General features: G+C 40.8%; 2 protein-coding genes across 2 annotated transcripts in view; both read left to right on the forward strand.

Moving 5' to 3' along the window:
• PIP5K1B (phosphatidylinositol-4-phosphate 5-kinase type 1 beta) overlaps positions 1-23,023 on the forward strand; it is a 303,995-nt gene that overhangs the window by 272,493 nt on the left and 8,479 nt on the right. The window contains exon 14 of the mRNA XM_053574514.1: positions 19,200-19,317. Coding sequence (XP_053430489.1) covers positions 19,200-19,317 — 118 coding nt within the window. The remainder of the gene's footprint in view (positions 1-19,199; positions 19,318-23,023) is intronic.
• On the forward strand, positions 7,679-8,970 carry LOC128573959 (glyceraldehyde-3-phosphate dehydrogenase-like). Its single transcript, XM_053574523.1, has one exon. It carries the CDS (start codon positions 7,747-7,749, stop codon positions 8,749-8,751), a length of 1,005 nt encoding a protein of 334 aa, XP_053430498.1. The 5' UTR covers positions 7,679-7,746; the 3' UTR covers positions 8,752-8,970.

The raw sequence follows: 23,023 nt of genomic DNA on the forward strand, positions 1-23,023 counted from the left end.
GGGCAGGAGCTCAGTTGCTACCCGCTCTGTGAGCCACCATGGCTTCCTATCCCCGGGACTAACAGACCTGGAAACACACTGTTTGGTTCTCTTTTTGCCTGTGGGTTCAAAGTGTTGTTCTCTGTTCTATGTCTGGGGAAGGCTTGGTGCTGCAGGCATTCATGGGCAGGGTCAAGGTAGGGGGTGGGGGGAAGCAGCCATCCGTTGATGCCTGCTGCTCTGCTCGCCTGCATTCAAAACAAGCAGTCTCCTTGTCTAAAAATAGCAGAAGTGGGAGCGTGGGGAAGAGCAGCAGCCATACTGGGGGCTGAGCAGGAGAAAAGACAGAAACAAGCAGATCTCTCTGAAAGCCTGGTAGGGAGGGGGTAAGCAGTGTGGGCACAGGGACCGTGGTCAAGGGCTTTCTGCTTCTCCTGGTCCATGTTGGGGAGTCTTATGGACTCGCCCCCACACCCAGCCGAGGAGCTCAGCATGAAGGAGAGGCTCCGTCCAGGCAGGGCTGTGAGCTAGACTGTGCGCTGACACTGTCAGGCTGCAAATAGGAACTGTTGTGCCAGTGTGGGGGGATATCCATGCCCTATACACCCGTCCCAACCAAAGGTGAGCTCTTTCTGGTGGGGCACAGCTGCTGGTTCGCCCATCCCTTTAGAAGTGCCTCGGACACACCAGAATGGGCTTGACCAGAAGCAGAGCGAGGGTCTTGGACTAATGGTCTTTGTAGCCATTAAGTGAGACCAGGCTGTACTTATTGGGTTTTCTCTACAAGTAGAGCTCTCCTGTCTACATTTGTTATCAGTTAATGATCTGGTAGCTAAACTTAGAATAGTAGAAAAGGGTCCTTTCCAAGGTCTGCAATAAATCCGTCTGTGCAAGCAGACCTCACCAAAGCCCCTGGGAACAGATTGATATTCCGTTCACTTCTACAGAAGAGCTTTTGGCCTTTCTTTCTCTTGTAGTTTCCAACTTCATCTTGTGGAGGGCCCTGTGAAGTGGGCTGCACAGATCTCTTACCCATTTCCAGGTGAGACAGGAGCCATGTCTTGCCCAGCATGGTAACTAATAACCAGATGAGCAGGGCTTGCAACTTAGCCTTCTGCCCTGTGCCCTCTGCCCTCTGCCCTCTGCCCGGATGTTCTCTGGGGATTTTTCCCCACCTGGCAATCAGTCAGTTTCTGAAGGGCAAAAAGCTCCTATCGTGAAGCAGCCTGAAATATGTCATGAATTTAAGCAAAGGTAAGGGGAAGAAGACTCCATTTAAACTTAATGTTGGGAACGTTTATCTTTGCATGGCCCAGAAATCATGACTTTGAACCCAAAGAAAGAAAAATGACCCTAACTCACTGTTGGCTGGTCAGTAAACAATATTTACATGGTCATAATAATGTAAACCCTGTGTATTAATTTTCTAATTTTAGAGCCAATCCATGGACAAAGCAGGAAAAATGTCCTTTTTTTTTCTTTTTTGAGACAGAGTCTCACTATGTCACCCTGGGTAGAGTGTCATGGCATCACAGCTCACAGCAACCTCCAACTCTTAGGCTTAAGCGGTTCTCTTGCCTCAGCCTCCCAAGTAGCGGGAACTACAAGCACCCACCACAATGCCCAGCTATTTTTTTTTTTTTCTTTGCAGTTGTCATTGTTGTTTAGCAGACTTGGGCGGGGCTCAAACCCTCCAGGCTTGGTGTATGTGGTTGGCACCCTAACCACTGTGCTACAGGCACCAATCCAGGAAAAATGTTCTTATAACTACAAAGTAGAATATAATCTTAACAGCCATGATGAAGTAGAGATGAAAGTGAGTTTTTTAAGTCTGTCTAATACAGAGAGAGAAGGGAAAGCAGGAACAAAAATGAAATAATATGAGAAATTAAAGGATGTATAGTATGTGGTTGATGGAATAAAAAAGGTTATTAAGCATGTTGTCCACAATTAAAAATAGATTCATTAGAAATGACAAAGTTTGGGAGAAAATGCAGATTTTAAGGGGGTAAACATCCTTCATAGCCAAGCAACAGACACTCTGCCTTTGGTTGAGAATGTCTTTTATTCCCTGATCCATTAAAAGCTGTGAAAGAAATCACCAGGAAAAATTAAAAAAAAAAAAAAAAAGAAATCGTGAAAGGAACTACACCAGAGTGGGTGGCTGAGGGCAGGACGTGGGGGCAGGAGGTCACTACTTTCCATCAGAAGTCATCTGTGTTGTGTGACATGTTATGATGTTATTACTTTGATTAAAACAAATTAAGGCAGTGAGAGGATGACTTTTAAAAGACAAAAACTGGATAGTACCATATGTTCCCTGAACAAATAGTCTCATGAGATTTGGCTGTAAAACACTCATTAGGTCTACAAACAGAAATCCGAGTGTTCCGGGCTATAAAATTATCGATGACTATTTTCAGCAGTCCAGCCAGGCTCATGCTCTCCAGTGAAGCCAAACTAATGTTGCTGGTAACAGAAAGAAACATTTTTGGTAAATGACAGAGAAGCCCACATGGCATCAGAGCCTCATTAACATCCTGGAGGGAGAGCCAGGACACAAAGTTCTTCCTCCTGTCCTGCCCTCACCTATGAAGAGCTTGTCACTTGTGCAGAGACCGGAGCACAGGGCCAAGGAGGAGCATTGGCAGCTCCCGTGCTTGGAACAGGGAAGAGCATACTGAGTAGATGACCAGTTTCCTGTGTAGCTTGTTGCAAATTAGGCATGATTAGCCCTGAGTCGGTCTGAATTGAGGGAATTGTGCAAAACTCAAGGGTGCAGACCCTAGGCGAGCAGCCAGACTCTTAACACTAGTTAGGTAAAGTTGCTTCTAGAAATAAATCTTCCCAAGTGGTGATTCAGAGGAATGTGTGCACTCTGACCTGACCGCTGGATTTTGAGGACGTTCCTCCCAAGAGAGATCCCCTTGCTTACAAGTGACCCCTGAAATAGAACCTCAGACAGAGAAATTAGAAATTGTTCTAAATAGGCTTGTGCCCAGGAAATCACCAATATGATTTAAAGGAGTGGGATATTCCCTAATGCCAGAACTAAAGAGAAATGAATATTAAATTGACATGTGTCACAGATACTTAAATGAAACCCTTTCTAGAACATGTCTGACCTTTACTACCTCTTCAAGGGAGGAGGAATTTGCTGTGGACTATGGATGCATTGGGATAGATAGCTTATTTTCACATTATCTCTTTATTCTTTTAATAATATGCTATTATTTTTTAAGCAACAGTGAACATATACCTATTCATGCATGCATAAATAGGTTCTCAAGCACAGATAATATTTTATACCCTACGTGAAACATTTGATTAGGAAAGAAGCACCTTCTTCTGCAATCATGTGTATAACCTTTACTAATCTCTTTGCTAAAAATAATGTAACCATGTTAAAGTGAAATATTTTTAGTATGTGTGTCTGTGAAGGCCCCAAATGAAAGTGTGAGATGTAGCACTTGCAAAGGAGTGAGTGGTACAGTTAGCCTTAGCTAACTGCCCACCTCTGGCCTTTAAAGGAGGCTGGCGAGAAAAGAGTTGGCAGGTGGAATGTGATCTTTACAGAGAACTGTTGGCGATCGGAGGTGTCTTTCCCAGCCCAGCAAAATGGGCTTCTATGGGGCACTTTGCAGGGTACTCTGTGTGTCCTGGGGAGGGTCCAACTCATGCCTGAGATCCTGTGAGGACAGAGAAAGGACAGTTTGCTTTCCGGAGATGGCCTGTGCCACTCACTCACTTCCCATCTCCTTTCTGTGCTTTTTTTTCTTCTTCTTAACACTTTTTTTTTTTTTTTTTTTTTTTTTGCCGGGGCTGGGTTTGAACCCACCACCTCCGGTATATGGGGCCAGCACCCTACTCCTTGAGCCACAGGAGCTGCCCTTTCTTAACACTTTTCATCAACATAATATGTATTTTAATTATTTATCTCATTGTCTGTCTTCTTCAATACTAAGTAAGTTCCGTGAGGCACAGACTTTTGTTTGTTTTGATCTCTGATACATCGTAGACTCAGAGTATAATGTGCAAGTAGGCGGGTGCTCAGTAAATATTTGCATTGTACCTTCATTGTCACTGATCACCTAACCTGATTTTTTTTTTTTTTGGTATTATTATTTTCATTTTACATCTGGGAAACTAGAGCTCATTTTTTAACTAGTTAAAAAATTTAACCCGTATCACATACAACTAAGTGAAAAAGCCAGAACTCAAAGTCAAATTCATCTGATTCTAAATCTCATGCTCAACCTATTAATGCTGTATCAGTTCAGATGTCTGTTTCTTAAAAATGTATTCTCATCCCTTTTTAGGTAGTAGATAGTATCCAGTCTAAGATTTTAAGAAAAGTAATCCACCAGTTCTGTACTCTGATCTCAACTTGATAGATACTTCATGAGGATAACTAATATAAAGATTAATTTATTGGTTACTTAGCTTTCACAGAATATATTTAATGATACATTGCTAAATAAATGCCTAATTATTTATACAGGGCTGTATATTTTACCAAATTCCTTTATATGTGTAATTTTATTTAAATATTAAACTGTTGGGAGCTTAATAGCTTTATTGTTTTTATTAAATATTGATATCCATTTTTATTTATTTATTCATTTATTATTGTTGGGGATTCATTGAGGGTACAATAAGCCTGGTTACACTGATTGCATTTTTTAGGTAAAGTCCCTCGTGCAATCGTGTCTTGCCCCCAGAAGGTGTGGCACACACCAAGGCCCCACCCCCCTCCCTCCTTCCCTCTCTCTGCTCTTCTTTTCCCCACCCCTCCCTCCTTCTTTCTCTCTCTGCTCTCCCCTTCCCCCACCCCCACCATGACCTTAATTGTCATTAATTGTCCTTATATCAAAACTGAGTACATAGGATTCATGCTTCTCCATTCTTGTGATGCTTTACTAAGAATAATGTCTTCCACTTCCATCCAGGTTAATACGAAGGATGTAAAGTCTCCATTTTTTTTTAAATAGCTGAATAGTATTCCATGGTGTACATATACCACAGCTTGTTAATCCATTCCTGGGTTGGTGGCCATTTAGGCTGTTTCCACATTTTGGCGATTGTAAATTGAGCTGCAATAAACAGTCCAGTGCAAGTGTCCTTATGATAAAAGGATTTTTTCCCTTTTTTCCCAGTAATGGGATTGCAGGATCAAATGGGAGGTCTAGCTTGAGTGCTTTGAGGTTTCTCCATACTTCCTTCCAGAAAGGTTGTACTAGTTTGCAGTCCCACCAGCAGCGTACAAGTGTTCCCTTCTCTCCACATCCATGCCAGCATCTGCAGATGAGATTTGAGATTTTGCGATGTGGGCCATGCTTGCTGAAGTTACATGGTATCTCAGGGTGGTTTTGATTTGCATTTCTCTAATAGATCGGGATGATGAACATTTTTTTGTATGTTTATTAGCCATTCGTCTGTCTTCTTTAGAGAAGGTTCTATTCATGTCTCTTGCCCACTGATACATGGGATTGTTGGCTTTTTTTATGTGGATTAATTTGAGTTCTCTATAGATGCTAGTTATCAAGCTTTTCTTTGATTCAAAATATGCAAATATCCTTTCTCATTGTTTAGGTTGTCTTTTTGCTTTGGTTGTTGTCTCCTTAGCTGTACAGAAGCTTTTCAGTTTAATGAAGTCCCATTTGTTTATTTTTTTGTTGTTGTTGCAATTGCCATGGCAGTCTTCTTCATCAAGTCTTTGCCCAGGCCAATATCTTCCAGTGTTTTTCCTATGCTTTCTTTGAGGATTTTTATTGTTTCATGCCTTGAATTTAAGTCCTTTATCCATCTTGAATCAATTTTTGTGAGTGGGGAAAGGTGTGGGTCCAGTTTCAGTTCTCCCAACACCATTTATTGAATAGAGAGTCTTTCCCCCAAGGTATATTCTTGTTCGGTTTATCAAAGATTAGGTGGTTGTAAGATGTTAGTTTCATTTCCTGGTTTTCTCGATTCCAAGTGTCTATGTCTCTATTTTTGTGCCAGTACCATGCTGTCTTGACCACTATGGCTTTGTAGTACAGCCTAAAATCTGGTATGGTGATGCCCCCAGCTTTGTTTTTATTACTAAGAACTGCCTTAGCTATACAGGGTTTTTTCTGGTTCCATACAAAACGCAGAATCATTTTTTCCAAATCTTGAAAGTACGATGTTGCTATTTTAATAGGAATGGCATTGAATAGGTAGATTGCTTTGGGAAGTATAGACATTTTAACAATGTTGATTCTTCCAATCCATGAGCATGGTATGTTCTTCCATTTGTTAATATCCTTTGCTATTTCCTTTCTGAGGATTTCATAATTTTCTTTATAGAGGTCCTTCACTTCCTTCGTTAGGTATATTCCTAGGTATTTCATTTTCTTTGAAACTGTGGTAAAGGGAGTTGTGTCCTTAATTAGCTTCTCATCTTGACTATTATCGGCGTATACAAGGGCTACTGACTTGTGGACATTGATTTTATATCCTGAAACATTACTGTATTTTTTTGATGACTTCTAGGAGTCTTGTGGTTGAGTCTTTGGGATTCTTTTTTTTTTTTTCTCATTAATATTAAATCATAGCTGTGTACATCAATGCGATCATGGGGCACCAACACTGGTTTGTTTGTTTTTTTCTTTTTTCTTTTTTTTTTTTTGTGGCCGGGGCTGGGTTTGAACCTGCCATCTCCGGCATATGGGGCCAGCACTCTACCCACTTGACCACAGGCGCCACCCACCAACACTGGTTTTATAAACAGTTTGACACATTTTCATCACACTGGTTAACATAGCCTTCCTGGCATTTTTTTAGTTATTGTGTTAAGACAATTATATTCTATATTTACTAAGTTTCACATGTACCCTTGTAAGATGCACCACAGGTGTAATCCCACCAATCACCCTCCCTCTGCCCATCCTCCCCCTTCCCTCCCCTCCCTCTCCCCCTTCCCCATATTCTTAGGTTATAACTGAGTTAAAGCTTTCATATGAAAGCCATAAATTAGTTTCATAGTAGGGCTGAGTACATTGGATACTTTTTCTTCCATTCTTGAGATATTTTACTAAGAAGAATATGTTCCAGCTCCATCCATGTAAACATGAAAGAGGTAAAGTCTCCATCGTTCTTTAAGGCTGCATAATATTCCATGGTGTACATATACCACAATTTATTAGTCCATTCATGGATCAATGGGCACTTGGGCTTTTTCCATTACTTAGCAATTATGAATTGGGCTGCAATAAACATTCTGGTACAAATATCTTTGTTATAATGTGATTTTTGGTCTTCTGGGTATATACCTAGTAGAGGAATTGTAAGATTGAATGGCAGATCTATTTTTAGATCTCTAAGTGTTCTCCAAACATCTTTCCAAAAGGAATGTATTAATTTGCATTCCCACCAGAGTCTTTGGGATTCTCTAAGTACAAGATCATGTCGTCAGCAAAGAGGGAGAGTTTGACCTCCTCTGCTCCCATTTGAATTCCCTTTATTTCCTTGTCTTGCCTAATTGTATTGGCTAGAACTTCCAGCGCTATGTTGAATAGAAAAGGTAACAGAGGACAACCTTGTCTGGTTCCAGTTCTAAGAGGAAAAGCTTTCAGTTTTACTCCATTCAGTAAAATATTGGCTGTGGGTTTGTCATAGATAGCTTCAATCAGTTTGCCTATACCCTTCAGTGTTCTAATTAGAAAAGGATGCTGGGGCTCTCTGGTCCTCCCGTTCGTCAGACAGCCACTTCTTCTAGTGCAGCACCAGCCGCATCCCTGAGGCACCATGGTGAAAGTGAAGGTCGGAATAAACGGTTTTGGTCGTATTGGGCGCCTGGTCACCAGGGCTGCTTTTAACTCTGGCAAAGTGGATATTGTCACCATCAATGACCCCTTCACTGACCTCAACTACATGGTCTACATGTTCCAGTATGATTCCACCCATGGCAAATTCCATGTCACAGTCAAGGCTGAGAACGGGAAGGTTGTCATCAATGGAAATCCCATAACCATCTTCCAGGAGCGAGATCCCACCAAAATCAAATGGGGTGAGGCAGGCGCAGAGTATGTTGTGGAGTCCACTGGTGTCTTCACCACCATGGAGAAGGCTGAGGCTCACCTACAGGGGGGTGCCAAAAGGGTCATCATCTCTGCCCCTTCTGCTGATGCCCCCATGTTTGTGATGGGTGTGAACCATGAGAAGTACGAAAACAGCCTCTGCATTGTCAGCAATGCCTCCTGCACCACCAACTGCTTAGCCCCCTGGGCTAAGGTCATCCATGACAACTTCGGCATTGTGGAGGAATTCATGACCACAGTCCATGCCATCACTGCCACCCAGAAGACTGTGGATGGCCCCTCTGGGAAGTTGTGGCGTGATGGTCGCGGGGCTCTCCAGAACATCATCCCTGCCTCAACTGGCGCAGCCAAGGCTGTGGGCAAGGTCATCCCTGAGCTGAATGGGAAGCTTACTGGCATGGCCTTCCGGGTACCCACTGCCAACGTGTCGGTCGTGGATCTCACCTGCCGTCTAGAGAAGGCTGCCAAATACGATGATATCAAGAAAGTAGTGAAGCAGGCATCAGAGGGCCCCCTCAAGGGCATCCTGGGTTACACCAAACACCAGGTCGTCTCCTCTGACTTCAACGGTGACACCCATTCTTCCACCTTTGTTGCTGCGGCTGGCATTGCTCTCAACGACCACTTTGTCAAACTCATTGCCTGGTATGATAATGAATTTGGCTACAGCAACAGGGTGGTGGATCTTATGGCCCACATGGCCTCCAAGTAGTAAGAACCCCCAGACCACAAGCCCCAGCCAGAGCACGAGAGGAAGAGAAAGGCCCTTAGCTGCTGGGGTGCCCCTGCCTACTCAGTCCCCCACCTCACTGAGAATCTCCCCTCGACAGTTTCCACACCAGACCCCCTCAAGAACAAGAGGGGCCTAAGGAGCCCCACCTTGTCATGTAACATCAATAAAGTTTCCTGAATTCAAAAAAAAAAAAAAAAAGAAAGAAAAGGATGCTGGATTATAGCGAATGCTTTTTCTATATCTATTGAGAGGATCATATGATCTTTATTTTTGCCTCTGTTAATATGGTGGATAACGTTTATGGACTTGCGTATGTTAAACCAGCCTTGCATCCCTGGGATGAAACCTACTTGATCATGGTGTATGACTTTTTTGATGATAAACTGTAATCTTTTGGCTAGGATTTTTTTGAGAATTTTTGTATCTACATTCATGAGTGAAATTGGTCTTTAATTCTCCTTTTTGGTTGGGTCTTTTCCTGCTTTTGGTATCAGGGTGATGTTTGCTTCATAGAATGTGTTGGGGAAGATTCCTTCTTCCTCAATTTTTTGTAATAATTTCTGCAGTACAGGAATAAGCTCTTCCTTGAAGGTTTGATAGAATTCTGGTGTGAAGCCATCTGGCCCAGGACATTTTTTGGTTAGAAGCTTTTTTATTGTTTCTTTGATCTCAGTCCTTAAAATTGGTCTGTTCAGGAGCTCTATTTCTTCCTGGCTAAGTCTAGGGAGAGGGTATGATTCCAAATATTGATGCATTTCCTTCATATTGTCAAATTTCTGGGCATAGAGTTTCTGGTAGTATTCAGAGATGATCTCTTGTATCTCTGTGGGATCAGTTGTTATTTCCCCTTTATCATTTCTGATTGAGGTTACTAGAGATTTTACTTTCCTATTTCTCATTAGTCTGGCCAATGGTTTATCTATTTTATTTATTTTTTCAAAAAACCAACTCCTTGTTTCATTAATTTTTTGAATGATTCTTTTGTTTTCAATTTCATTGATCTCTGATTTGATTTTGGATTTTTCTTTTCTTCTACTGGGTTTAGGCTTAGATTGTTCTTTTTGTCTAATTCTGTAAGATGGCTTGTGAGTTTGTTGATGCATTCTTTCTGTTTTTTGAATGCGATAGATTTTCCTCTCAAAACTGCTTTTGCAGTATTCCCACAGGTTTTGATAGCTTGTGTCTTCATTGTTGTTATGCTCAAGGCAGTTAATGATTTCCTGTTTTATTTCTTCCTGCGCCCATCTGTTATTCAACAGAAGGTTGTTTAATTTCCATGCCTTTGTGTGGGGTCGAATGTTTTTGTTAGAGTTGAGTTCCACCTTTAGTGCCTTGTGGTCTGAGAAGATACAAGGTAGAATTTCAATTCTTTTGATTCTGTTGATATTTGTTTCGTGTCTCAGGATATGATCAGTTTTGGAGAATGTTCCATGGGGTGATGAAAAGAATGTATATTCTTTATCTTTGGGATGGAGTGTTCTATATGTGTCTATCAAGCACAGTTGTTCTAGGTTCTCATTTAAATCTCTTATATCTTTGTTTAATTTCTGTTTGGAGGATCTGTCCAGCTCTGTAAGAGGAGTGTTAAAGTCCCCTGTTATTATGGTATTATCAGATATCATATTGCTCAGACTGAGTAAGGTCTGTTTCAAGAATCTGGGAGCATTAAATTGGGTGCATAAATATTTAGAATTGAAACGTCTTCTTGTTGTATTTTTCCCTTGACCAATAAAAAGTGACCATCTTTGTCTTTTTTGACTTTAGTTGCTTTAAATCCACATGTATCTGAAAATAAGATTGCAACTTCTCTTTTCTTCTGAATTTCATTTGCATGAAAAGTTGTCTTCCAACTCTTTACTCGGAGTTTTAATTTGTCTTTTGAAGTCAGGTATGTTTCTTGCAGACAGCAAATGGATGGCTTGTGTTTTTTAATCCAGTCAGCCAATCTGTGTCTCTTCAGTGGGGAATTCAAGCCATTCAAGCCAATTTATAAGTGTGGTAGTATTCTATTCATCTTATTTTGTGAGAGTCCATTGCTTCGTTTTATCTTTTGCATCAGTGTGGAGGTTATGTTCTGTCCTTTAATTTCTGAGTTCTTACTTTGCTGCTGATCCATTGTGATGGTCAGTGTGTAGAACAGGTTGAAGTATTTCCTGTAGAGCTGGTCTTGCTGTGGCGAATTTCCTCAATGTTTGTATATCCGTAAATGATTTGATTTCTCCGTCAATTTTAAAGCTTAGCTTAGCAGGGTACAGAATTCTGGGCTGGAAATTGTTCTGTTTAAGTAGATTAAAGGTAGATGACCATTGTCTTCTTGCTTGCAAAGTTTCATTAGAGAAGTCTGCATTCACTCTGATGGATTTGCCCCTGTAGGTCAACTGGTGCTTACTCCTGGCAGCTTGCAGAATTTTTTCTTTTGTCTTGACTTTGGACAGGTTCATCACGATGTGTCTTGGAAAAGCTCGGTTAGAGTTGAGGCAACCTGGGGTCTGATATCCCTCTGAAAGCAGTGTGTCAGAGTCTTTGGTGATATCTGGGAAATTTTCATTTATAATATTCTCTAGTATGGCTTCCATTCCTCTGGGGCATTCTTCTTCCCCTTCTGGGATTCCTATAACTCGTATGTTGGAATGCTTCATAAAGTCCCATAATTCTGACCGTGAACGTTCTGCTTGCTCTCTTTTCTTTTCTGCCTCTTTAACTGTATGAGTTATCTCAAGAACTTTGTCCTCTACCTCCGAAATTCTTTCTTCTGCATGATCTAACCTGTTGCTAATACTTTCCATTGCATCTTTAAGTTCCCTAATTGACTGCTTCAGTTCTTTCAGCTCCACTATATCCTTTCTATATTCTTCATATCGTTCATCTCTTATTTGATTCTGTTTTTTTATTTCCTTTTGGTTATTTTCCACTTTATTAGCAGTTTCCTTCATTGTTTCCATCATTTTTACCCACCCCCCTCTCCTTTTTCTATTTTCTTTGTATTCTCTATTTTCTTTCTATTTTCCTTCATTGTTTTCATCATGTATATTCTAAATTCCTGCTCTGTCATTCCTAACATTTCTTTATAGGTAGAATCCTCTGCAGCAGCTACCTCGTGGTCCCTTGGAGAGGGTGCCCTGGACTGGTTCTTCATGTTGCCTGGAGTTTTCTGCTGATTCTTCCTCATGAGTGATTTCTTTTATCTGTTTCCTTGCCCTAATTTTCCTTTCACTTCCTCTTGCTCTTTAAGTTCCCATGCCTGTGGACTAAAGTTTCAATGAGTCCTTTTGGTACAGGACCAGAAGGATGAGAAGGTTGAAGAGCAAGAAGGGATAGAAGAAAGAGAAGGAAAGAAAGAACAAAAAGAAAATAGAGAAAGGAGAGGGGGTGGGTAAAAGGGAATATTGACAAAAATAAGAGAGGCACAGAAAGAGGGTGATAGAGAAATATAGGTACACGGTAGGGTACTTTGACACAATCTTTAAAAAAAACCCCAACCTCTGGGGGTGCCCAGTTGGGTGGTTCCCTTGAAGTCAGCAGCTCTTTGCTAACCTGATCGGACACAGTACCCCACCTCCACCAAGTAGAGAGGAAAGACAGAAATGCTATAAATCAAACCAAAACAAACAAACAGGAAACTTACGGGATAAAATTGGTTGAAAAGCCAAATAATAGGGGTAGAAACACTAGCAGAAATGAAGTTCTAGTTATTGAAAAAGGCAGCAGTGGGAAATTGTATTTAAACTAGAAAAATGGAGAAAGAAAAGAAAGGAAAAGAAAAGAAAAAATCTGTACAGAAAAGGTTGAAATTAAAAACAAAACAACAACAACAATAGAATAAACAAAAAACAAACAACACCACCAAAAAGAAAACAATCAGAAACAAAGCAGTATATATATCTTATTGAATATTGTCTGGGCAACAGGTGGTCTTCTGGGGTATGAGATGTTAATCACAGTGCTGATATGACTGGAGGCCTCCACTGATTTCTCAAACCCCACAGGATGGACACCCTAAATCTCTCATCAGCCCTCTTAAAAGGCACTTTAAACTTCTAAACTTGGCTAAGCAGAAGCTTTCCCAGGAAAGTGCTTGTCACTGGGATCACTACTGAAGTGGCTATCCACTTACTCAGTGTGCCAAAACTGGTCTCACTCTGCCCCTGAGGGTTAAGGCTGTAAGGCGGCTCAGTCCCCGCCATTAGGCTTCTTAGTCACTAGGTTACCAGCTCCCGCCAGATCCTTGCTCTGCAAACCTGAAGGCAGAGCTTACCGGGGCAGTTCTCTCACAATGGTTCCCTGCGGCCCACAGCCAACACTATTAGCTCCATCTGGCTCAGTGGCTCAGTCTGGGGCCCTAGACAATGCCCAAAGTTCTCTGCACTCCTGCTCAAGCTCTCCCCAAGGCAGTTCAACTGAGTGCCAAGTCCAAAAACACTGAAACAGTTCACAAGTAAGGCCTTTCCGGTTTGCAGTCTCGCTGCTGCTTATGCTTACGGCTGCCGGCGGGGTTAGGTCAATCGAACACACGCAACCACTTGCCAGTTTTCCAATGTTTTTGTCCTCCTCTTGGGGTTCAGAAGTCTCTCGCTGACTCCATGTATCCTCAGAGGGATGATTATAGGCAGATCCCACCAGCCAGAAATGCCTGGAGTCTTATCTCCCCAGACTCACCATGCCCAGTTGCAGGGAAGCTGTTACTTGGCCGCCATCTTGCTGTCACCCACCTAAATATTGATATCCATTTTTAATGTTGCTTGGAAAGCATATTTTGCCTACGTTTCCTCAAAAGTTTCTGTTCATTGTTACCCTTACCAAAAGAACAAAGATTTTCACAACTTACATCAAACATCAAATGCTGTATCTGTTTTTGCCGTGATTATTTTGCAATATCTTGGGTTCTACAATGGCAGATGTCTAAAATTCCAGCAGAGATGACAGTAGAGAAAGGTAGTAAAAGGGAAAACAGTGTTTAGATCCTAACTCTATTCAGCTACCTACCGTGTAACCGTGGGCAGGTCACTGCGCCTCGCTGGGCCTCATCTTGGAAGCAGAGATGCTGGGCTGACAGATACACGGAGGGCTGGTGCAAAGGATGCGGCAGGCTGAGTGTGCTGCCAAAGAGCATGTTGGGGACCCCTGCACTCATGCAGAGGACATGCCCAATCTGGGAAGGCAGCCACAATCTCGTTGCTACTGTGGGCTTACAGTTGGCAGCTTTGCTGGTTTCTCAAAAGAAGCTGTGGAATAACTGAGTTTTTGTGGGAATTTCCTGTTTCTTAATTTGGCAATAATTCAAACTTTAAAAGAAAGAAATCTGTTCTTCACAATGTGCTTCTTCCAGCCAGACTGGGTTTGAGATCCAGACTGTGCAACCTCTGGGCTGGACAGGAGTGAAGATGAAGGTCCTGTAGCCCCTGCCCTGTGTGACACCTGGCCCTGGGACACTGTGGATGGTTCCCCAGGCTAAACAGACAGACTTGCTCTCATGGTGTCTTCTCCTTAGAGCCAAATCTCAGAAACGAACTCTTCTGTGTCATCAGGCTGGGTATAATTTTTTCTTTCCTTTATCAATGTTTTTGAATGACTGGTGACTAACAAAGAGATTTATTCAAAATAGTATTAAAGTGCATGTGACCTAAAATAATATTTTATGAGTTTTCCTGATAATTCCAATATTGTGTCCTGAGAGATTGAGTTTAGAATCATGTTCTTTAGATGTTTATGAGCCTCATTTTTGCTTTAAACATAGCGTAAGATGATCTATTTAAAGTGTACAATTTAGTGGGTTTCCATACATTCACAGAGTTGTGTGACAATCATCAGCATCCAATTCTAGAATATTTTCACCACCCTAAAAAGGAACCCCCAACCCCCACCGCTGGCAGTCATTAGTCTGTTTTCTATCTCTATTGCTTTGTCCATTTTGGACATTTTGCATAAATGAAATCAGACAATATGTGGTCCTCTATGACTGGCTCCTTTCACTTGGCAAAACGTTTTCCTGCTTTCCTCATGTTACGACATTTATCGGTACTTCATTCTTTTTACTGTAAAATAATACTCCATTTTATAAATTATTTATTCATCAATTGGTGGTCATTTGAGTTGTTTCCACTTTTTAGTCATTAGGAATAATGCTACTGTAAACATTCATTTACAGGCTTTTGTGAGGTATGTTTTCATTTTTCCTGCGTATATATCTGGGAGTGGAATTGCTGGGTCATGTGGGTTTAAGGACCCACCAAACCAATTTCCAAGGCATCTGTACCATTTTATATCTCCATCAGCAATGGCGGGGGGGGGAATGGGGCTCCAGTGACCCCACCTCCCCTTCAGCCAGTGTTAGTCTGTCTTTTCTGTCCTAACTATCCTGGTCTTTGTGAAGTGGAATCTCATTGTGGTTGTAATTTGCATTTTCCTTCTGACTAATGACGGTGAGCATCTTGTCTTATGTTTATAGGCCACTGGTATATCTTTGGAGAAATGTCTGTCCAGATCCTTTGCTCACTTTTGAATTGGGTTATTTGCCTTTTTATTATTGAGTTATAAAAGTGTTTTATGTAATCTGGGTAAATCCCTGTGAACCTTAATTTTTGTCCCCCAAATTTAATCATATTCAAAATATTCTACTCAGTAAGATAGGAATATATTCTAATATGCATGAAAAACTGTGTAAATGACAGAGTTGTTCTAAAAATACCTATTTGATTTTATCAAATTTCAATCATATAATACTGAGGAAATCTGATATTTTTTTCTTCTGTAATTATACTTCATTTTAGCTAAAATAATTGATACCTATACCTAGCTATTAAACTTCAAAAAATGTTCTAATGATTTTTCCTATTTTAAATTGCCTTATTTATGCTGGTGGCTTACTCAGAGTTTCCAAAGATAAAAGATAAATATTAGATTGAAAAGTAGGTCCCAAATGGGTTTGCCTCTAGGGAGTAGAGCTCTGGATGACAAGAGGACGGGAGAAAGAGCAAGATTCCCTTTTGCTGCATTTTATACTGTATACATCTAGTGTCATCTTCTTAAAAATAAAGTTTTTGGCAAAATTTGAATATGAATTGCAGATTAGATCATGGTATCATATCAGTCTAGGTTTCCTGATTTTGTTAATGGTACTGTGTTATATAAAAGGATGTTCTTGAGTCAAAGGGTGCCTGTGTGCACCTTACTATTCTCAAACAGTTCAGGAAAAAAAATACTAATGTGTATTTATAGAAAAATGATGACAAAGCAAATGTGGCCTAGTGATATCAATTGGTGAATCTGAGTGAAGGGTATCCCAGAATCCATTTCAGTAATTCTGCCCTTTTTATGTGAGTTTAAAATGATTTCAAAATAAAAAGTTACTAATGGCTCGGCACCCGTAGCACAGTGTTATGGCGCCAGCCACATACACTGAGGCTGGCAAGTTCAAACTGGGCCTGGGCCAGCTAAACAACAGTGACAACTGCAACAAAAAAGTAGCCCGACGTTGTGGCAGGCGCCTGCAGTCCCAGCTACTTGGGAGGCTGAGGCAAGAGAATCACTTAAGCCCAAGAGTTTGAGGTTGCTGTGAATGATGACACAATGGCACTCTACCGAGGGCAACATAGTAAAACTCTGTCTCAAAAAAAAAAAAAAAAAGAAAAGAAAAAGCACCTCCAGAATACATACACGTGTGCACACACACACATAAAACTTAATCTTAGGAAAAGAAACAATAAAAATGATTAAAATAAACTCAGAGCGGGAGAACACTTAGTTTTTGAAACTCATCAAATAAATTACATGTTTACCCTTAGAAATTTTTTTTAAGTATATAAAACATGAGCCAAAAATAAATAAATAAGAATTAAGCCATTGCCACAACTACATATTTTCTGACTACTTTGTTTCTTGCTTTAGTGTTTAAATAGATAAAGAATTTACCTTTCTCTCAGGTTTAACCAACTAGGATAATTTTAAACCCACAAGACAAGTGAACAACATCTTCACAGTTGAAAGACAAAAACCAGCTATAGCCAATACTGCCTCCTTTCTTTCTGATCTGAAAAATCACCTGAGCAATGCTTATTGCCAAAGTAACAGCCTTTGAGAGCTGATGATTTACTTAACCCAAGAAATCTGAGAGTTTACGATAGAAATTCCCAGCTCCAAGCCATGTTCATCCTGCTCCATCAGGTCCGTGGCACAGACTGTTTCCCATGGTGTATACCCCAGCTTAAGTTTTTGAAAAGCAAGACGACTTCCTTACTGGGTCTGGAATTTGAGAGAAAGTGTATCAAACCAAAAATGAGGTGGCTGCAACCCCTTAACTTCCACATTCCCAAATGTCATGAAACGGAAGACTTACGGAAGACCTCCCCAACCCTAGCTTGCCTCCTCTTCATCTGTATTGTTACAATCTTCTCATTATATTTTTAATCAGGAAAAATACAGATGAACCATATTTATTAAGTCCACACACTCTTTGGACAATTTTTTTTAATGGAGAATGTCAAGATCTCTAAATATTTCCCTGATCTTCAATTAATAGAGAAATACATGCAATGATAGAATCGTGCACAATCTCCCAGACTAGAAAAGGACAGAAGATGATGGCCTCAGTGGCTCCCGTCCAGCTGGGATGCTTAGACCCACCTTCCCCACCCCTGCACTCAGCTCTCCCACCCAGGGGTGTTCCTACATGTAATGGCAGTGCCTCTGCTGGCTCTCTCCATGCCACTCTCATCATCTTCCCTTGTTTTGTTTATAAAATATTTTGCTCTTGCAAAACCTTCCCATGGCAAAATTCCAGAGGTTAAAATTATAACTAGTAAAGTATATCTGAAAAATATTCAATGTACTCAACACTAATATGAAACCAATATATAAACAATTTCATGCTCATACAAATAATAAAACATAAAAATAGTCTAGCAAGAGGGAGAGGTGACGAGGGGAGGGGAATGGTGATTGGAAGGAGGAGGGAGGGTATTTGGTGGGATCTCACCTAATGTGCACGATGCCAGGGTATTCAGCACACCACTTGGATGAAGGGCTTTTCTACGATTTGCACTTTACCTTGGAAATGAGAACATTGTAACCTAAAAATGTGTACCCTCATATTAACTTGAAATTTAAAAAAATAATAATAAAATTATAACTAATTTTTACTTCAAGGAAGAAAGATGTGCATCCCTGAGCCCCTGAATTAATGCCTAATTTAAACACTATTCAAATGGACCAATTACTCTGACAATTAGCACAATAAAACAAGGTGCTTTCCCTTCCAATGGCTCTACAGTACACTGTTGGCTTTTGTTGTTGCCATAGTTACTAAGCACATACTTCAGGTATCCTCACAGAACACATGATACAATGTTCTGTGTACTTCATTGTTACTCCAAGTGTGCTCCTCAACCAGCTGCATGAACGTCACCTGGGAACTTGTCAGAAGTGCAAATTCGTGGGCTCTGGGCCAAACCCACTGAATCAGAAACTTTGGGGGAAGAGCCTAAGAAATTGCATTTTAACCAGGCTTCCAGGGGATTCTGATGCACATGTAAGTAAAAAACGGAAAGAAAGAAATCATCCATGCTAATGGTACACCAGGTTGTCTTCTATAAACTAGCAAAGTGTGAATAATGTGAGGAACCGATATGGGCCTCGATTCACAGCATGGCACACTCACAAGGTGTGAGACCTGCAAGTCTTCTCTCAAGAATCCAATGAGGTGGCTCATGCCTGTAATCCCAGCACTTTGGGAGATGGAGGCAGGAGGATCCATTGAGGGGAAGAGTTCAAGACCAGCCTGAGTAACATAACAAGACCTTATCTCTACAGAAAATGTTAACATTAGCCAGGCCTGGTGCTACCCACTTCCCAGCTACTCAGGAAGCTGAGGTAGGAAGATCCCTTGAGCCCAGGAGTTCAAGGCTGTAGTGAGCAATAATGGGGCCACTGTACTCTAGCCTGGGTGACAGAATTTGACCCTATCTTAGGACAACAGCAACAAAAAAGTGTTGAAGTGTCTCATGTGCCGAAGTACAAAGAAAGAATACACTGCTAGTACAACCAAATTCTTCAAACCCAAGTGACCATATTTCTAGGTATGGACGCATTTCCTTTCGTTCAAATTCTGGAAAAAACCTTTTTCTCTGTGTGTTTTATTTCAGATTAACATAAGGCACAGACGATTAGGTTACCATGTTTGCGTGTATTAGGTAGAGTCCGAGTTGTAGTTGTGCGCCCCACCCAGGAGCGTGCCATGTACCCTTACATTGTGCCTGTTAGGTGAGAGCTCACCAATCCCCTCCTCCCCTCCTCTCTCTCCTTCCTCCCACCCCTCAAAAAAACTTTTTAGCTCCCTAAGTTGCCCACAGCAGCTTCGTCAGCCACACCTTTGGAGGTGTCTTTAGATTTTATTCTGGAGGCCACATGTTCATCATTTGTCTTTATTTTTCCAGTAAAGGGTTACCTTCCAGTTCGACATTTACCTTGGAAGAGGGGACCATCTACTTGACCGCTGAGCCAAGCGCTCTGGAGATGCAGGATGATAATGCTTCTGTGCTTGATGTCTACTTAGTAAGTAAATTTTTTAGTTTCCTCCCCTCCACTCCTGGTTTGTAAATGGAGCCAGGCCCTGGCACACCCAAGAAGTTCTATAAATTCAGGCGTGTTTAAGTTTTAAAAGAAATAATGGGACCCTATCCAATTCTACAAATGGTGGGTCTTTCCACAAGCTGCGATTTCCCGTAGTTTGTGGAGAACATTACACAAAAGAATATCTAAGTTAATAGTAAGTCACCATATGTAACAGAACAACTCCTAACAGCAAGACAAAGGGGGGCTCCTGGGTGTTACTCCCAACAGAGCAATGTCTGCCCTCGACTCAGCTGTGCTCCCTTATGGTTGAATTGTCAGCATTTTAGTGTTGCTGCCTCGGTAAAGTGGTAAGCCAAGAGGCACAGACTGGGTCATAGGAAGAACCCAAATTCGGCACCAGAGGATCTTGGCTGATTCCTCCTTGGTTGTCACCAACTAGCTGTGTGACTTGGGCAGGGACCTCTCTGACTTCATGTCCTTATTTGCCAAAATAGTGAAATAATGCCTGTGCTGGCTAACTCACAAGGCTGCGTTGAGGTCCGTGAGTGGACACTCTTTAGTGCCCATCACATTGTCTGTCTCACCTTAACTAAATTGTTAGTAATGCCCAGAAAAATACACACACACACACACACTATATATATACACACACACACATATTTCTCTCTCTCTCTCTACTTTTATTTATTTATTTTTTTTAGACAGAATCACTTTGTTACCCATGGTAGAGTGCCCCGGTATCATAGCTCACAACAACCTCCAACTCTTGGGCTCAAATGATCCTCTAGCCTCAGCCTCCCAAGTACCTGGGACTACAGGTGCCTGCCACAATGCCCAGATAGTTTTAGAGACAGGATCTTGCTCTTGCTCAGCTGGTCTCAAACTCCTAAGCTCAAGCAATCACCCACCTGGGCTTCCCAGAGTACTGGGATTACAGGCGTAAGCCACTGAACTTGATTCCTTTCTGGTTTTTTTCTTTTTTTTTTTGTTGAGCAATAATAATGCAAAAAAAGTAACATCCACATTGTCAGATAAGAGTATGTCTGTCATAGAATGTTTTGACTCTGAGGTTCAGTATGGAGTCATCAGTTAACTTCTTATTTTTTTTCCAACGTCTCAAAAAAGAGATAAGTAATATTTATAAATAAAAATAAAAGATAAATTTTTTTTTTTTTTTGGTAGAGACAGAGTCTCACTGTACTGCCCTCGGGTAGAGTGCCGTGGCCTCACACAGCTCACAGCAACCTCTAACTCCTGGGCTTACACGATTCTCTTGCCTCAGCCTCCCGAGCAGCTGGGACTACAGGTGCCCGCCACAACGCCCGGCGGTTTTTTTTGTTGTTGTTGCAGTTTGGCCGGGGCTGGGTTTGAACCCACCACCCTCGGCATATGGGGCCGGCACCCTACTCACTGAGCCACAGGCGCCGCCCAAAATAAAAGATAATTTAAAAAAAACAGATCATGGGTGGTGCCTGTGGCTCAAAGAGGTAGGGTGCCAGCCCCATATGCCAGAGGTGGCAGGTTCAAACCCAGCCGCGGCCAAAAACTGAAAAAAAAAAAAAAAAAAAAAAACCAGATCATGCCAAACCTTATAGACAATAGAAAAAGAAGAAATACTTCAAAATCATTCTACTTCATCTGGATAGAATCCCCTTTCTGGTTATTTTCTAATGTTCTTATACAGCCGTTCTCGAACCCTTTGATCTTGGGATCCCTTTAAACTCTCAAAAATTATTAAGAATTCTGAAGAGTTTTTATGTGTATCGATCATATCTACCAATATTTCATATTTTCAAAATTAAAACAGAAAAATTTTAATATTAATTTATTTAAAATAAATGATTGTGTGTTAAATAACATTTTTATGAATATAACCATATTTTTCAAAACAGGAATAAATTTAATAGGAAGAAGGACATTTACATTTTTGCAAATCCCTAATGTCTGGCTTCATAGAAAAAACTGGATTCTCACATCTGTTTCTGCATCAGTCTTTGCCATATAGAAGACATCGTTTTGCTTTTGGATAGTTCCACCGTACCCATGAGAAGGAATGAGAATATGAAGGCAAATCACATCTTAGTAATATTAGGAAAAGAATTGGACTTTCTGAGCCTCCAGAAATGGTCCCCCACACACAGTTTTTCTAGTATTTTTATTTACTCTCTTTACCTATTATAAAACCAAATGAGACATAAATTAGTTAGAAATAGGCACCTGGAGTTCATGCTTGTCTCTGCCTCCCGTTAATCCTTGGCCTTGAGTTAATCACCCTCTTGGGGTCTCAGTTTTCTCATCTAGAAAATGGATTATTAAGTCATCTCTGAGACCCTTACCAGCTCTGACAGGCGAAGACTCGTTTTAAATCATAAGTAGTTGCAGAAGTAAGTTTTTCCAAAGTAGCTACAGTTTTCTCCAAATTGTGCTGTGTCATCACCTCTTGTACTGTAAACCTTCACAGTATTTAACATTTTAATGGCAGTACATCTAGAAAGTTGTGCGCCATTAACTTGTAATTCCAGGGTGTGTTTTCATGCTGGAGATTTTCATTTATTTGTTTGTTTTGCATGCTCTTCCAGATCTGAAAGGATACAGCTCATTGCTTTCTCTTTAGTATTTTCATTTGCCTCTACATTATGAAAGAGTAAATGGAAAAGAAAAGCACAGCAAAGAAAACCTAATCTTGCCTCTGCGTTTTTCCCTCCTTTCCTTCTGACCTAAATGGAAAGCTCTGAGTCACAGCCATCTTTACTTGAAAGGCAGTTGGTAAGCTTCTCTAGTGACCTGTTCAGTGTCCTCACCAAATGTAGGCAGATTTCTCTTGTAATGTTTCTCCCCCTTTAAGATACAGCATTTCTCTATTAGTAGTTGTAACCTACTGCCCTAGTGCTTTTAGTTGTAGACTAATATATAATACTGTCTCTATCCTTTTAAAAATATATGGATCTAAACCCAAATGATTTATTCCCTCCAGATAACATATGAAATGTCCTCTTAATTACCTACACATTACGGGCATATAAATTAGGCTACCTATCCTGCTTTTTTCCTGTGATTTGACATGAAATAAAAAAGGATCAGTAACCTTAGAAGGCAGCTAATTGTTCTCTCATACTTATTAAAACATTTAGCTCCAGTTTTATGTACCTAATTACCCTGCACTTGCATGTAAAAGGCCATTCACTTTCACACTGTAGAGTTCCAGGCTCTCTGATTCATTTGCAAATATCCAAATTAAGCAAAGTGTTTTCTAAGACAGTTTTATCTGTTGACCAAGAAAGTATTCTCCATTGAATTTTTGAGTTGATGGCATAGATTAGGGTATTTAAAAGAATACAACGGAGATGAGCAGGTTGTATTGATTTCAGAATGGGCAATCATGGAGTCTCTATAGCAAAGCAAGAAAGATTCTACTTTGTGAATAGTCCCGGATAGTCTAAGGCACTGATGCTGTTATCTCAGTTTCTAAGGCAGCTTCTTTGCCTGATGTGGAATGCAATTTGATGTTAATGGGAAGAAAAACAACCAGCAAAAAAAGCATGCCTGCTGAAACATACAGTGGGAGAGAGAATCCTTTTATGACTAGCTGGGAATTGCTAGGTTAAGTGGGAGCTAATACCCTGTATTAATAATAATATTAATAAGGGTATTAATAATAATATTAATAAGGGTATTAATAATAATA

This window comes from Nycticebus coucang, chromosome 2, assembly GCF_027406575.1.
Source record: "Nycticebus coucang isolate mNycCou1 chromosome 2, mNycCou1.pri, whole genome shotgun sequence".
Lineage (NCBI taxonomy): Eukaryota > Metazoa > Chordata > Mammalia > Primates > Lorisidae > Nycticebus > Nycticebus coucang.

What these genes read in the sequence shown, in the direction of transcription:
- LOC128573959 (XM_053574523.1), top strand. Translation starts at nt 7,747, where the DNA reads ATGGTGAAAGTGAAGGTCGGAATAAACGGTTTTGGTCGTATTGGGCGC.